Source organism: Apis laboriosa, unplaced genomic scaffold (assembly GCF_014066325.1).
Source record: "Apis laboriosa isolate Shangri-la unplaced genomic scaffold, ASM1406632v1 scaffold111_cov153, whole genome shotgun sequence".
In the NCBI taxonomy this organism is placed as follows: Eukaryota; Metazoa; Arthropoda; class Insecta; order Hymenoptera; family Apidae; genus Apis; species Apis laboriosa.
In genome coordinates this window covers 335,813-353,584 of record NW_025220849.1, presented here as the reverse complement: position 1 = coordinate 353,584, position 17,772 = coordinate 335,813, and the positions used below count along the sequence as shown (strand labels likewise).

Below are 17,772 nucleotides of genomic sequence, written 5' to 3'. Positions count from 1 at the left end.
CGACACGGAGGCGAAGGTGAAACACGAGAAATCGGGAATCAATCGTACGAGATTGAATGTCTCCCGAGGATAATCCGATGGGATAACGTGACCGCCGTAAACAGGATCGAATTTACGCCGATCGATGGAAAGTTGGGCGCGAGGTGGCACGGTATCGTGGTATTGATGTTTATATGGATTTATTGAGTTACCGTGCAACGTTTCAGATCTCTGCTGTCCACATGGCGATAGACAATAATTTTATATGGTTGGAACAAAGATGAAAGAACGGAGGAGGATGGAGGCGAGAGGAATGGAATTGCAAAGGAAACGGGTTGATCGTTGATTTAATTAACACGTTAGTTGTGTCGGGTATATTGTAGAAATGATAATTTTTTGTATCGTGACTCGAAATATTATACTCATCATCTTTTCGTTCTTTTTACGATTTAGATGAACATTTTTAAAATAGGGAGTATTTTAAATGGATTAACAATTTATATATAATAATTCGTATTTGAATATCTATACAGATTGCAAAAATTAAATGTAAAATTAAAAAAAAAAATGTAAAATATCATTTAAAATTTTAGTTATAAAATGTTTAGTTTATGAAACTAAATTTAGTTTAAACTAAATTTAGTTAGTTAGTTTATGAAACTAATTATAAAAATTTCATAAAACTAGTTTATGAAATCTTTATAATTAATATTGCTATTTATAACATAAATATCTAATAAGTTACTTTATTATATACATTTAATTACATTTAAGAATTTAATAGTCATGCTTACTATGTATCTATTAAACGATTTCATCATTTCTACTATTTTTACTATGATAGTTTTATGATAATTGATATTTTAATATATACATATTATCGCGATTATTTGTTTACTATTTATGAAAATATATAACTAATCGGTGGAAATTACAAAAAATTAATCTTTTATCTAAAAGATTGGAAATAAATCCGAAATGGGATAGAAATAAAAAATGATAGAATGTTTAGAAATAAAAAAAAAAATGTTGAAATTATTTCATTATATTCAGAAAATAGTTATCTTTATTATACAAAAAAATTTTATAAAATTTATGTAAAAATTATGCTAAAATTAATTTGAAATTTTTAAATTGATATGATCAATCAAATTTGATGCAAATTTGAAAGTTTAAAAGATAATTGATCTATTTTTATATTTTGTGATAAAGATATATTATAATTTGTGATAAAGATTGAAAAACCAGCGCCATCTTTAAAATGCCTTAAATGAAACCAATAGTAAAAGAAAAATACGAACTGATTATTAGCGCCATCTCTTAAGTATTTTTAAAAACATATTTGGTATTAAAGATGATTATTTATTCTTTCTTTTATCCTTTTCTAATTATTTACTTTCCTTATTTTTATTTCTTTAAGTATTCCAGAGATGGCGCTAGTTGTTCAATTTTTATTTATTTTTCTTATATTTATTTCTTTAAGCATTCCAGAGATGGCGCTAGTTGTTCAATTTTTATTTATTTTCCTTATATTTATTTCTTTAAGTATTCCAGAGATGGCGCTAGTTGTACAATTTTTACTTATTTTCATTATATTTATTTCTTTAAGCATTCTAGAGATGGCGCTACTTGTTCAATTTTTATTTATTTTCATTATATTTATTTCTTTAAGTATTCCAGAGATGGCGCTAGTTGTACAATTTTTATTTATTTTTCTTATATTTATTTCTTTAGGCATTCCAGAGATGGCGCTAGTTGTTCAATTTTTATCGAATTTCTGTCCTTTACTCACTATTTGCTCTCTTTGTCTCTATTTAATTTTGATACACAACAATAGATAAATATAATATAAACTGAATAATATGACATTTAACATTTAACACATTTAAATAATATAATATATCTCTTTTTACGTTAAAAAATTAATATTTCATTAAATTTCTAAATAATTGAATATATATTATTTATTCCTTTTTATTTCTATTGAAGTATTTACAATTATAAACATATACATGTATGATTATAGAATGTTGACAAAAAATATTTTTATACATACATTTATATATAAAAATATTTATATATAAAACGTTATAATATATCATTATAATTAACAAGACATGTTTGATTTCTGCAATTGATTTGATAAATTAACAAATTACATAATTCTACGTTGTAAAAAAAAGGATGATTCATTTCTTTTCTTTCTTTTTCTTTTTTTTTTTATCGTTTTTTTCTTTCTTTATGCACATTTCTTCTTTCGTAGGTGTACATACTTTAGCTTTGGCACAGGGTGGATCAATCTTCACAGTACAATACTAAAATTGTTATAAAAATTCTTTTATATTATTTTCATAATTTTTTATATTTCCTTAAATAAGAAAAATACTAGTCAATATTTTAAATTTGATTAAAAATTCTTTTTTGTTGATTAAAATCATGATAATAATATTATATGATATATTTAAAACAAATATTTTGGCAATATATGTATATGTATAAAATGTTTTTTAAAAAAACTAACACTTTATACTTTATAAGATCTAAATCTATTAATTTTCTAATCTATTAATTTTACTTGTGTTTCGTAGACTTTGGGGTCAACTTGTTCGCCTTCCTTCTCCGGAAAATGAAGTAATTGAGGAATTTGATTGACGCTGATTGCAGGTTCGACCAACCACGCACTTCCGTTCTTTGCCCACGCTAATAAATGATTTAAAGCTGTTCCTATGTGATATTTCCTGCACACAGATACAAGTTAAGTTAATTTAATTTTCTTTCCTATTTTAAAGGTTAAGAATCATAAAATAAGTTAAATTTTTTCAAATTGACAGAATTTTTTATTTGATTATTTAATTAATGAATTTATCATATAAATCAGCTATTTTTTCATTTTTCTTTCTCTGTTTAAACAATCATCAATAATATATTGTATATAATTATTTTTACATTTTCATTATACTTTACAATTTTTGTAAAGTATAATGATAAACATTTATTAAAAATGTTAAAAGTTTAACAATTAAATTTGCATAAATTGGATATATTATATAAAAGCTGGGTGTTTGTATAATTTTGTGACAACCATATTATTAATGCCAGTTAGTTACTTTTTCTTAAATTTATTATGTGCATAACTTATAAATATAACTTAAAAATTAAATTATAAGTTAATAAAGAATGACTTACGAATGCGGAATACAAGTTGGTAATTCACACATAGTTTTGTTTGGAAAAGGATCTGGAAAAATTGGCAATCCTATGTCGCGAAAGTGTTTATTCGTTGGACAAAGTGCCACTAAACGAACTCCAGTTGTTTCTACATTATACTTTTTCTTTATCAACGAATAAATTTTTATTATTTAATATTTAACGTTCAAATAATAATTTAATTTATACGATTAATTTAAATAATATACCGCAAAATATCGGGTGACTTCTATAGCAGGTTCTTTGTTGCAATAAATTGGGAATGGATCTTGAGGCCATCCCAAGAAACCGAAAATACTCGCACAGTTTATTATTATTCCGCCAGAACCACCATTATCCTTCCCTAAAAGTTCCAAGCCTATTCGAATCGTTTTGTGTACAGTGTTCTGTAAATTTTTATAATTAAATTATTTTATCTTTATGAAATTTGATGACAGTTTCAGCAACTAATTATCCAGAAAAAATTACATTAACATTATGATTTAATAATAATATATCATATAATTTTTTTTTATAAATAACGAATTATATTATATTATAAAAAATTTAAATATATAATATATATTAATATATAATTTGTAATTAATTATCTCATTTATTACTTCTTCGATCTTCGGATTCGATGTCTTTTCTTTATCAATATTATTAAAAATAATATGAATCACTTTGAGTTTGCAAAGAGCATCGTGTAAACTACCTAAAAATTCAATACATCAAATAGAAGCAATTTTATTATGTTTTAAATATATGAAATGAAAAACCAATAGAAAAAAAAATTTTTTTTTATTAATTTAGTACAAATCTCTATTTATTCGAACATGTTAATGTTATAAAATAATTTTATGATATTTTCTGATATTAATAATACTATTATGATAATAGTATATGTATATTCTTCGTTATCCTCTTTTTAAAGAATGTTTTTTAAAGAATTTATGATTTCAATAGATTTATTAAATTTAAATTTAATCTTTTCTTTTTTCGAGATAACAAAATAATAAAATGGAAGTGTGTTCAAATTTCGAAAATCAAATTTTATTATTTCTTTTTCTTTTAAAATTTAAAAGATTTCATCTCGAAATTTGAATACGATCATTAACTTGTTCGTATAAATCAATTTCTATTATTCTATTAACTCACTGTGACTATGACAATCACTCATTATATTATAATGAGCGTAGTATGAGCGATTTTTTCCATGAAAACTGCACAGTCTTTCGACTGCCATTTTCCCTTCTTTAGGATCATGGTCAGCTATTACAACAGTCTATATCGATCGAAAGATTATATCAATTTCTTGTTTTATATTATTAATAGAGTGCCAATATATTCGTGAGATATCTTTTTTAAAATATATATCAAAATAAAAGTTGATGTATAAAAATCTTATTTATTATTTATTGAATTATAAGCAATTTGCATTGAATGAAAAAACGGATAATTCTATCTCTGTCACATTGTTGATTTACTCTATCTTCATCTTACTTCATGTAACGCAAATTTAAATTATTTATAACTTAATAAATAAGCCAAAATTTTTATATATCAACTTTTACGTTTGGTTAGCACTCTAGAATTGATTTTTCAAAAGTGTGAATATATTAACACTCTATACATGAAACTCGTAATATTTCTTCTTCATTTATTAAATTAATTCAACTATTTAATTCATTTAAATGAATTAAATTTAATTCATTTAATTGTATTCAGTAATTTAAATTCATTCATAATTTTACCATATAATTATTTTATGTAAATAATTGTAATCAAATCATTCTAAAATAAGATAATTTATATTAACAGAAAACACCAACACGTGCTCCTTTGAGCAAGAGATGATCAGCCGCTGCAAAACCAAAGCCATCAGATCCTCCAAGCACTATAGCGTTTTTACACATAGGCTCGAGAATTGGTTTGGACAACTCAGCACTAAAATTGAAATTTAAATGAAAAAAAAATTATACAAAAGTAAGTGATACAAGTTTCGTTTATTTTTTGATCATAGTTTTAAGACGTTATAATTTTAGATAAAAAATATTTTATTCTCAATAAATAATAAATAATAAATTTAAATTGAAAATATTTTAAAAATTATACTATTATATTTTTAAAGATAATTTGAAAATGATGTTTTTATAAAAAAATATCACTTTTTTTTTAATTTAATTAATTTTAAAAATTAATATTATCTATTTAACATTAAACATTAATAATATTTTTTATCAAAAGAATAATTTATCTTTTTAATATAGAAAATATAGATTCACCAGTTGCCAGGTATTATTATCTTCGGACCATCATCACCTTTGCTTTTTTTCTTTTTCTGACGCGCCACACTAACATGAAATTGACACCGTTTGCATTTCCACAAGCTACTGAAATGACAGAACAGAACAAAACTTTTATGATTAAATGGAAAACTAATATAGAATTAAATACGTTCTTCGGAAAATAAAAAAGGATGCAACGAAAATATCATATTACCTTGGATTTTTATTGAGGAGTTTGAAGGAAAATGAGGTTAAATATCGTGATAGCATGTTGTTTGAAAATATAATATTTCCTTGTGATTAATACTATGAATTTTTGAATATAAAGTAATAAAGCATGTACATAAGAAAGAAAAAAAGTAATAGTAAACGAAAATGAACGGCAAATGCAACATTAAATGAATAAACAGGGAATTTAGAAATAATTTTGACCGAAAGTTGGATAGTTACATTTTGCATTTGTCAACGTCACGTGTTGACATTCGTTTTTCTCTCAATTCATAAAGAATATATTCGCTTGTTCATAACATTACATGCGAATTGGTTGATTTTCAATAATAATATGCTAATATTAATAAAACATGTAAATTAATAATTAAAAGCAATATTAATCCCTCTTTTACGATTATAGATTCAGATCACATTTATTAAAAAAAAAAAAAAATATATTAACATTAAAAATAAAAATCAGAGATTAAATTTATTTTAATTTCAAAATCATTTTTTATATTAATATTATATTATATTAATATATTAATATTATAACGATAATAAAATAAAAAAACATTAAATATTTAGCAAGACATTTTAATAAATAATTCAGTATCCTAATTAAAAAGATCCTTCACATGGAATGAATGAAAATGTCAAAAGAATAATATTAATTAAGGTAATACACTTTTCTTAATTTTTTTTTCTCAATTTTTTGTAAAAAAAGCTATGCATTTTATTGGCTAGGCTTGCAACATACATTCCGAGCAAATCATAACAAAACCAACAATTTCCACTAGCTATCGACCGTGCTGTCGATTAAGATTACGCAATGTTATATTCGAATGTGCGATTGTTCTTCGATTCGGAAGTTCTTTAAATCCTCTCTGTTTAGATCGTAACATTATTCGAGGAACGATTATAATCCTTCGAAAAATCTATCAACTATTACACTTAATTCACATTAAAACTAGAGACCTTTTATTTGTATCTAAATATTTCATATTGCAAAACATCGAAATTAATATAGTATGATGAAAATGGATAAATATACATATTTTTATTTAAATAAAGGCTAATAATATTCATTTAAAAATTTGCCATTTTGACTAGTTTGTTAACTCTATGAGTCTAATTATAATTTTATTAAAAGGTATCAATACCTAAGTTTATGATGTATATTTTCATCATATTATTTTAATTGTAATAAATATTAATTTACATATAATATATTGATTCATAGTTCCTATAATTCTTAATTTCTGCTCCAAAAAAGAAACAGATTTGAGAGATTAAAGAACATTCGATCGAAGAATGGACGATTAAAATGTATAATAATTATAACTCGTGCATCGAAGAGTTTTAGGCCTCGATTTCGCATATCTAAATCTATGTTTTTTTCATTTTTCTCCCATTGGTCATTCTCAAGTTTAAAAGTTCGTATAAAAATTACGATTATTACTTGTGACCTTGTGAACAAACTGTTTCGATCTTCAACTTCGATAATTCTTTTGATTTTCTTTCTTCAATCATTTTTCCTTCCTTTTTCGTTGTATATTCGATTTGAAAATGAAAGAATGTCCTTTTTTTCAGTGTCTTTACGAACGATCACGAAACAATTTGTGCATTTATATTTTGATTCATGGATGTTTCATTTGTATACGTCGAACGATGAACGAAGTCATCATAATGAATTGGATCAATTCGTTCTCGAGTAAAATACTCGTTCTCTTATGATTATCGATTTGTTTCTGTAAATATGTAGAAAACTTTTATCTTATGGATGGAATGCATTTTTTTCCAGTTTTTTTTTTTTTTTGATATATTTTCGGAACAATTAAGATATTTATTTGTTTTATTAACGGACTGAATGTCGTTTCCAAATATCTTACGCATTGATTGTATTATAGTTAAAAAAGAGTATAGAAAATTTACAAAAGTGTTTAGAGATTTAATTTTGAAATTGATATCTAATCAATATTCATTACTAATATATATGTATATATATATATATCCAAATGTATGATTGCTTGCATCCATATTGCGAATTGGACAGTCTAAGTCGAGGTAAATCTTTTTATAGATTTTAATAATCGTATAAAAAAAATCTTACGTTTTAAATCGCGTTACAAATTGTTGGATCGCTATAGAGGATTAATTATTTGCTTGGAATCTTATCATTTTTTTTTTTTTTTTTTTTTTTGTCTTATTACAACACTACAAGCCTAATTGAAGAATGCTCATACATTTTGAACGAACGCTTTCGTTAACCGAGAACTTTTTGAATTTTTCCAGAGATCAAAACCTTGTTCGATTTTCATTGAAATCCTTTCATAGATTAAATTACGTATTTTGTACACAATTTTAAACTTCATTTTTTCTATTAATGATTGATTAATAATCGTCAATAGAATACAACTGATTGATCAATTTTACAATTTTATTCGAACAAAGTTCAATCCGAAACATTCGGTGAAATTGAAAGTAAAATATCTAACGTACTAATTTTACAAATAAAAATAAAATCGTGTATTAATAAAAAAAAATTAAAAACAGGAGACCACTTTATTTCGAAGGTTCAGAAAATGCGTGAAAAATTCACCATTTTCTTCCTTATCGCTACCATTGTACAAGATCTATCTAAGCCTTCGATTTTACAATTATTTAAAAAAGATCCCTTACAAATCTGTTCCGTGCAAAATCACTTGTTATTAACAAATGTAAAGTGTAAGTGTAAGTGTCATGGAAATATTTTACACGAAGTGTCGATTCTTTCAATCCTGAAATCGAGAACGATTTTCGATTTTTTTACGATATTCCAATTATCCCAAACGATTTACGATTTTATCTCCATTGATTTTTCAACTCACCAATTTCCATCGAGTATTTTCTCTCCCTCTCTCTCTTTCACTCATTACTTAATCATATATAAGCGCCACTTATCGAGAACTCCCCTTTCGAGATCGTTTCAACCACTCGATGGAAAATAGGAACGATCGCTCCGTTAAATCCATTAATTAAATTATCATGTTATAAGAACGAGCGCTATTCTTTCTAAATCTAACACGAACGGATAACAACATACAAAGAAACGCTTTCACCATACAAACTGCCTTTCGTAATCTTTGGTAATGCGATTTATGTTCCCTTACATCTATATTCGCGTTCTTGATCCCGCATAGTTTTGCACGCCTCAGATACCGATCCATCCCTTCCTTCAAGGGCATGTTCGATGCAATTTCAAGATAAGATTTTGAAAATGATTGGAATTTTTCGAAATTCGATTAAGAAGATCGAGAAGGAGAGAGAGCGTGATCTTTCAGATTTTTATATTAATAATCTCGTTACGGCGTCGTGATTATAGTACGGTTATTCGTATTGAAGCGAGAAGAGGATCCACGCGAATGATGGCAGTTAAGGTTTTTAGATCTTTGGGAATGTGATTTCGTGAGGTGGTTGGCTTTTTTCAACCAGCCAAACGCTTCCACTTTTGTCTGTATTCAGGATTTGGATCAACGCCTTGGCCACGTGTTCCGCTCTGGAAAATTGTGAAAATGAATAATTGAAATATTCGATTGGAATATTAATATTAAATAAGAAACTTCTGTTAGAATATTTATCTCTAACACTGTGATGAAGAGTTTGAAGTTAAATAATTTTTATTTAGAGAAAAAATTTGAATATTAGAAAAGTAAAATAATGGAGATAATTATATTATTAATGAAATAGTTAATAATTTAATATATTATGCATTTAAATATACTAATAGTTGCCATAATGATAATGGAATAGTATAATTAATAATAAGTGCGAATATAAAAATTCAATTGAAGCTTATTTATTAAGTAATAAACAATTTAATTTTGTGTTAAATAAAGCGAAAAGAGATAAGATATTAAATCTTAGTAAAATTCAATTGTTTATAATTTAATAAATAAATTTTAACTGAAATTTTTATATATCAACTTTTGCATTTGCTTTTCTCGAATCCTCCATTGAAGGTGTTCCACAAATACAATTTACACCCTGTATGTATATTTTAATATTATATAAATATAACAATAGTGAATAAAATAATTTAATATCATTATGTATGAGCCTAAGAGAGTGAATATTATATCGATCGTATATATATTTATAGTCTGCAACCTCTTTATGCATAATAAATATAAACATTTAATGACACGCGATATTATCATATTTAATAATAAATAATTCAATAATTAAAATTTTGAGAAACAAGTATGAAAATTATTAAACTTCTAATCATTATCATAAAAATATTTGTTTATTTCATAAAACAACAATAATAAATTGCATATATATAGACGTATAATAAAATATTCATTTATTAAAATAATAAAAATCATATAAAAGCTTGTAATTATTATTTAAAAATTAATTTCTTACCTTTGAGGAACAGAACTAGCTGTGTCACGAAGCCAGGCGTCTACATACCGAGGTGAGAGCAACTGTTTACTGACATCTCCTAATATTTTGCTATCTGTCGCACTTGGGCACAATGCCATCACCTTTACACCGGTTAAATCCACGTGATATTGGTGCTACGATAACAATATATATATATATGATTCTATATTTAATTCTATAATTATTATTTATATAAATAACAGTCTCGAAAAATGTTTTTCAAAATTAAATTGAAGAAATGTGCATTATTAAAATTAATTAAAAAATAAAAGATGAATTAAGAAATTATCATGAAAATTATATTATGAAATACATAAGTAAATTTATAATATAATTTCTTACATTTTTTTAATACACTATTAATCTTTCTATTTATTCATTTTTTTCTTTAATATTTATAAATGAAAATGTGTGAAAGAAAATTTTATTTTAAAAAATTGATTTACCCCAAACGCTCTGGTGAAGTGGACGATTGCCGCCTTGGTGGCAGAATAAATTGGAACACTGGTGTAAGGGTTGATGCTGATGCTGCTTCCAATATTAACCACTATTCCACCCTGGCCACCCCTATCCGTTCCCATAAATCGCTGAGCGAGCATAGTTCCACGAATCACGCCATTCTGCAATAATTTCAACAAAGACCTCGTGCAGATAAAACAGAAAATTAAAAGAAAAAGTAGTAGTAAAACGGTGAAGTCATAAGGGTGTTGGATATAAATACTCACAACGTTGATGTCGACTTCTAATTCCCAAAACCGATCGTTCATGATACCAGCGTTATTAACAACGATATCGATGTGGCCAAATGTCTCAAACGTCGTTTGAAACGATTCTACGAATTAGATTATTCGTATTATTAGAGATTTAATAAAAAAATTTAAAATTAAATTATAATAAAATTTATAATTTTTGTTATGCAGATACACTATATAATATTATAAATAGAAGTAGATAAAAGGAGAGAGAATGAAGTAAAATGAAATTTTAATATGCAATATTAGATTTGTTACAAAAGAAAGTCATTATCATTTAAAAATAAAGATGTTATATTTATATTTGAAATATTTCTAAATTTTGTGCAAGAAAATTCATAATTATATATAACAATGTATTTTATTATTCATATTTATATTAATATTAAATCAGTATTTTTACCCTCGAATTGCGCATAGTCTGTGACATCACATTGACAAAAGATTACACGATCTTTTCCGTACTCCGTGGACAATGTTTCCGCTAATTTTTCACCATCTTCTGCATTTATATCGCATATAGAAACCTATTTAAAAAAATAATTGTAAAATAATTAATATTCAATCGACCATTAAACGATAGAAACGGATAGAAATCAAAATTTGATAAAATATCGTAATAAATATCTCAAATAATTTCTTCAATTTTTTTTCTAACATTACAAAAATACAAATTTACTCGATGTCTCGATACAATGATTTGTGTATGCGTTTATGTACGATAAACGAGTAGTTATTAAAATAAAATTGTTATTCCGTGGAAGTCGGTCAGAAAGCAAGATAAAACTTCTTCTTCTCGGATGGGAAGGAAATCTAAATATAAGCGAGATATTTTTGAGCAAGAGAGTCTTGGAATATTCATGGAACGATATACATACTAAGTCAAGGTTATATCCTTAAGGAGATTTTGCGAAATGCATATAAGTAAACGCCTCTTGTGGCTCTCCTTAGTGTTCTATTAATATCGGCTTTTTATAGGTACTACGTACCCATGATGGGGTAAACCCATATCAACGTCACTTTCTTTAATGAAAATAGCACTATAAAGATTTTATTGCCTCTCATATTCCTATAAATGAATATCGATGCGTTATGAAAAGTAGCATGTTTCATTTTTTTTGCTAGAAGATCAATCTATTTATTCTGACTACGAAGAACAGAACATTTCGATTTTGATCTCGAAAGTAGTATATTTTCATTCATGACCACGAAGAATAAATAGCTTCTTCGAAATGAAAGATTGCACATTGTGCTGGGAAAAAAAGAACATATTTCATGGATTGCCTAGGATTTTGTAGCAAAAATAAAAAATAAAAAATAAAAATTTTTTTAATAAAATAAACGAAACTCAATGAATTTAACTGATAATCATTATAAAATTGAATATATTCTTCCTGTATAAGATTTTTAAATATTTTTTTAAATAATAATTGAATTTTTAATGTTGATATTTAGGAATATATCATTGCAAAATTTTTATTTCAAAATTGTTTTCACTTAAATCATATTTCACGCTAATTGAATTCATTAACGATATTTTATGATTAAACAGAAGTTAAGAAAATATTCCTTTTGCAAGAGTTTTAAATTGTTCTGTGAATTGAAGATTTTCCTTTTTCTTTTTCACTTACCATCGCGCCTTCATTCAATAATTCTATGGCACATGATTTACCAATACCGGAAGCGGCACCCGTCACCAAGGCAACTCGTCCTTTTATGTCCATCTTCTTCAGTCTCTTGTCAATTATCCGTCTGTAAATGCAAAAATATGATATCGTATTATCATCATATTTATTGTATAAAAACAAATTCATTATTTAAAGTTTATTTAAAAGTTACTAAAATTTAGAATTTTAAGAATTTTATTAAAGTTTTAAGTTATTAACTATTATTATTTTAGGTTATTAACTATTTAAAGTTATTAAAATTTAGAAATATTCAGAAAATATTTATTGAATTTGAAAACAAGTTTATTTTATTTTTTTTATTTATTTGAAATATTAATGCGTGAAACAATATTAATTTTATGCTTCATAAATCCATTTTATTTCATCTTTTTTGTTTATTTGATTATTCATTTATATTTTTTTTATATAAAAATATATATAATTTTATCATAAAATTCTGAAAAAGTTTTTTTGTAAAAGCTTTTTGCAAATGGAACAATATTAAACGAGAATTTTCACTATTTCACTGTTTTTGGTAAATTGATAATAATTTTTTTACTAATTATTAAAATAATTTTTATTATAATATAATACATAATAATTATGTTTTTTATTAATTATTTATTTACATTTAATTCATATCAATTATTCGATTTTTACATCAAACAAAACAAAAAAAATAAATCGTTAGAAAATAAATTTTTAATATCGAATCAATTAAATGAAATTTTTTTCCAAATTTTCTTCTCCTCAAAAATTGATTTAAATAGAATCACTTCGACAGCTCGATATTATTTCGAATTTGTGTTTGGAAACAGTGCGCGGTGCCGCGGCGTATAAACGACTTTCGATTTGTTGTGACTCGACGCTCGACGGTCGTATAGGTGAAATCGAATTACGTCGTTATAATCATTTTGTTCTCGACTTCTCGAGCGATAGGATGCTCGAAAATTAAGGCGTGTGACTTACTGAATCCGTTTCTCGTTGTGCTGTGTCTATAAAAAATACGTGTCATTAACGAATAGGCGTATCGTATCGTTAAGAAGGTATATATTTGCATATTCAAGTGTTTAAGTTAGTTAGAATAGTTTATTTATTATATTATATTATTATATTAACAATGTAAACAATTTGGATTAATTACAATTATTAGGATTAAAATATAATTCGTTTGTAGTGTGAATGAATCGATTGAGAATTAAAAAATTGGAAATTTTTATACACAAATATGAAATACTTTAATATAAGGAAAATTATTTAAAATAAAGAATAGAGATATATAATAATATAATATAGTATAGTATAGTAATAATAGTATAATAGATTGAAGTAAATTTTATTGTCTTTACGAGATGAATTTATAATAGATAATCATTGGTTTTAATGATTCTTTTACAAATTTTAAATTTATTACAAAATTTGTTCTTTCTTTGTGAAATATAGATTTTATCTTTGTTTAATTTACATAATGGAAATACGTTTCGTTGATCATAGATTTAGTGAGGCTACGTTATGACTGTGAAACACGAAAATTCATCTTTTACGGACTGTAAAAGAACATAAAAAAAATAGCATCCATTTTTCATTGTTTTATAGCATTAATTAGAGAAAAATACTGGTTATAAGAATAAATAATATCACGTAATTTTCTATATATGCATAAATCTTGATATTTTTCTAATTTTCTGATAAAATATACATTGAAAATATCCTCATGCAACCATTTTCTTTCTGTGTCCAGAATTTTTAAATAGGGAAGAGTCGTCTAGTATCGACCAGTTCTGACTACACTTCTTTTTTCACTTCTCTCTTCAGATATTAACATTTTTTTTATAGCTACTCTCCCTTGTATAATTTTCTTATTTTTAAGTTTATAATAATTTTTAGATGTTTAATATTTTTATTCGTAATATTTTATATATTTAAAAATTAATTTTATGAAATATATTTATTTACAAAATATAATATAGAAAATTACTGATTTATTAAAATAAGATTAGTGTATAGGATTGTTTATAAAAAATTATATACAATAGAAATTGCATTACGAAAGTTATTCGATCGATAGGGACAACATAAAAATGTTATCAAATATCTACAAACAACATAAATATCGAATAAAATTTCCTCACGAAAAATTCAAGAGCTTAGCTACCTATGTCAAATAAAATATTCATCACGTCCCATAGAGTTTCAATTCTAGAGTTCAACAAAATTATTTGTTATCACATTCGATCATCTAAGATAAAATAATATACAGCGAATACAAAGTAAAACAAAAATTTCATTTTAATAAGAATTATTTAAATCAGAATTTATTTTCATTATCAGAAGCAGGACGTGTTACGATTTATTTTTAGAAAATTAGTTTTATAACTAAAAAGATAATAACATGATTCATTTTTTTCCAAATCTATTTTCAAATATACTTTTTCTCGTGAATTTTTGAAAAATTAAACGCGACAAATCTGTTCTTTTTTTTATTCTATAAAGATAAATTCCATTCATCAAAACGCGCATCGAAATAATATTTAATATCACTTTTATCCTGCAAAACCATCAAACGATTGCAACATAATAATTTTATCCAATTAATTATCTTCGCACGAAACTTTCATCCCTCCAATCCACCGACGAAAAGGAAAAGATTCGCGTAAAAAGAAATGAAAAAGAAACCTCAAGAGGAAGAGACAAAATACACAAACACACGGAAGATACCATCGATTCGTCGAAAACAGAGAACAGCGTCGAGGAATTTCACGCGTGCAGAGTGGAGGATTTGAAACGCCACCCCCAATGCCGTCTGAATCTCACCCTCACTCGCGAAACAGCATCACGCGGCTTCGTTTAATATTGCATTCACCGTGACACCGGTGTGTGTCTGGCAGCCATAGATAAACCGGCGAACACGTTTCGCCTGGTGAGCATCAGAAAGGGCCGATCTAAAAAATTCACGACGCCTCGATCGCTCGATATCAGGCACGAGGAACGCTGAAGAAGTGGTTCTGGCTGACACGCATACTTCTCTACTTTCACCTCCTCGAAAAATGCTCGACTGTCGTTAAGTCTCAATGGGTTTTCCACCATATCATTTTTTTTGTTTTTTTACTCTGAGAAAATCGAGCATTTCTTTGGAAAAGAATCGAAAAAAAGACGCAAAGAAGCCAGACTGAGGCCATCGAAAGTAGCTTTGAATATTCTTCGATTATTCGAGGATATTGTGACTGTGCAATTTCATTGGTCGAAGGGAGAGACGTCTATTGGGTTTGGGTTTCATGGGGTTGAATGGTGGACGTGAGAAGAGTTTGAAGTAGTTTCGATGTTTTCTCGGTTTGTATTTAACCCTTGTTCGAAAAAATTTGAATTGTCGAGGTGAGGATTGATTCTTGATTATCGTTGTTGATATTTCTTGGAGATGTTCTTGATTAATTTGGAGATTCTTTGAAAATTAATTATGATTTTTAATAATTAAAAAAATACATGTAATAAATGTAATTATTATATTCAATCCGTTGAAAAAGCATTGTTTCAGATTTAGGAGAGTTAAATAAAGAATTAGTTGGAAAATAGAAAAAGTTTATAAATTATTTTCGCGATGATAAGAACTAGAAAAAAGTTTGTTTAATTACATTTTATAGAATATTAAACATAATTTATAGAATATTAAACATAAAAATTTTGATAAACATTCCATTCGAAAGATTAACTTTTTTTTTCTACAATATGCAGTAAAGCATGAAAGATAAGATAAAGTAACAGAGAAGAGATACAAATACATTCACTTATGAAAGTATTCGTATCTACATATTGTAGAGAAAGGCCATTTTGTAAACGTAGTAATATTGGAGCATATAAATTATTAGTATTTATTAATATTTAAAAAAATTTCTAGATAATATACAGGAGAAATTAAAATTATCATTACAATGAAATTTAATTTTTTATGAATGGTTTTATCTATGAAACAGATAATACTCCGATTTTTAACTTTCAACAAACTTTTAACTTTTCAAATCAAAAGTTTGAAAGGTTTCGAAAGAATTATATGGAAGAAAAAAAATAGAATTAACCAAGATAACACGTCTTAATTTTTCTGAAACAATGCTTTTCCGTTTCGTCACGAAACAACGTGATAACGAAATAATGTTCACGCAATTCGTTCTCTCTCTAAACACACGGTGATAAAGCTTTTAAAACTTTTACAGAAAACACACTTTCCTGAAAATTTTTACTTCATTTTTCACCACTAATTTGTCCCCAGATCTATCTACTCATCCTCTTGAGTTTTTGTATACAATGTCCATGCATAATACATAGCTTTGCCAATCTTGAATTTTTAATTCATTTAAAAATTGTATTATCCTTTAACTCAACATTTATGAATTTGGAAGAATAAGTAATGCAATAAATTATTGCATTATTCGATGGTAGAAGAAATTTTTTTTAAATAAAGAAAAAAGAAGAAGAATATTTTGAAAAAGAGAGAGGAAATCCAATAACGATACGAATTTATACGTTCTTCAGCCTTAAAATTATTGCGTCCTCTTATATTTTCTGTACAAGAAGAGCAAGAAAAAAGAAAAAGATTTACCACCATCAAAAACAAATCGAAATCAATGATATAATTCACTTCAACAAAGATCATTCTTCTTCTCCCTTTAAAATTCTTAATATCCTTCAATTTTTTCTACGCAAGAAGAACAAAAAAGAAATCCTGCACTTATTCATTTACAAATAACCAAAGAAAAACTACTTCACTTCAAGAGATCCTTCTTCAAAATTCATCCCTTCTTTCATCCAGTATAACTTCATTCATTCCCTTCCAATATAACTTTCTTCGCGAGAAAGCAAGCAACGATAACAACAACAAATTACACCTACCCAACAACACCACCCAAAAATAAAAAGAAAAAAAGAAAATAAAAAGATATCCTTAAACAAAACTTTTTCTCATAAAACTGGTGCGTGATTTCTCTCGCGTCTCTTAAACCCTCCTAAATACAATTCCTCCCCCTCGTAAGCAAGTAAGAAAGCCAGAGAACAAAGAAAATAACCATTCCTACACACAATGCTCCACTGTCGTACCTTGCACTTGGAATCCTTGTTCCCTCGGCGAGTCAGCCGTCCCGCAACAGGCAGACCGCGTCGAAAGCGAAACGACCGGTCGAACTACGGCGACGGGGGTGCGTGTCGAGGGTGTTTGTGAGAGTGCGCGCGCGCGTTCTCCTCTCTCTGAACCCGACAAGGTGTGGTTGA

The 17,772-nt window shown here is 26.3% G+C and overlaps 1 protein-coding gene across 3 annotated transcripts; it reads right to left on the bottom strand.

Annotated features, from left to right (window-relative positions):
- Positions 1-2,008: 2,008 nt before the first annotated feature.
- LOC122711179 lies at positions 2,009-17,772 on the bottom strand. Of its 3 annotated transcripts, none has more exons than XM_043929697.1 (14): positions 17,602-17,772; positions 12,481-12,601; positions 11,253-11,376; positions 10,823-10,929; positions 10,544-10,717; positions 10,077-10,231; positions 5,454-5,561; positions 5,001-5,115; positions 4,327-4,453; positions 3,789-3,883; positions 3,396-3,572; positions 3,166-3,311; positions 2,555-2,717; positions 2,009-2,294 (listed from the first exon to the last, which is right to left on the bottom strand). In XM_043929697.1, the coding sequence occupies exons 2-14, from the start codon at positions 12,571-12,573 to the stop codon at positions 2,169-2,171; spliced, it is 1,710 nt and encodes a 569-aa protein (XP_043785632.1). In that variant the 5' UTR covers positions 12,574-12,601; positions 17,602-17,772; the 3' UTR covers positions 2,009-2,168. The 3 variants fall into 3 exon arrangements, with proteins under 3 accessions (XP_043785632.1, XP_043785641.1, XP_043785650.1); XM_043929706.1 differs by having other exon boundaries at positions 5,454-5,558; XM_043929715.1 differs by lacking the exons at positions 3,789-3,883; positions 4,327-4,453 and having other exon boundaries at positions 2,011-2,294.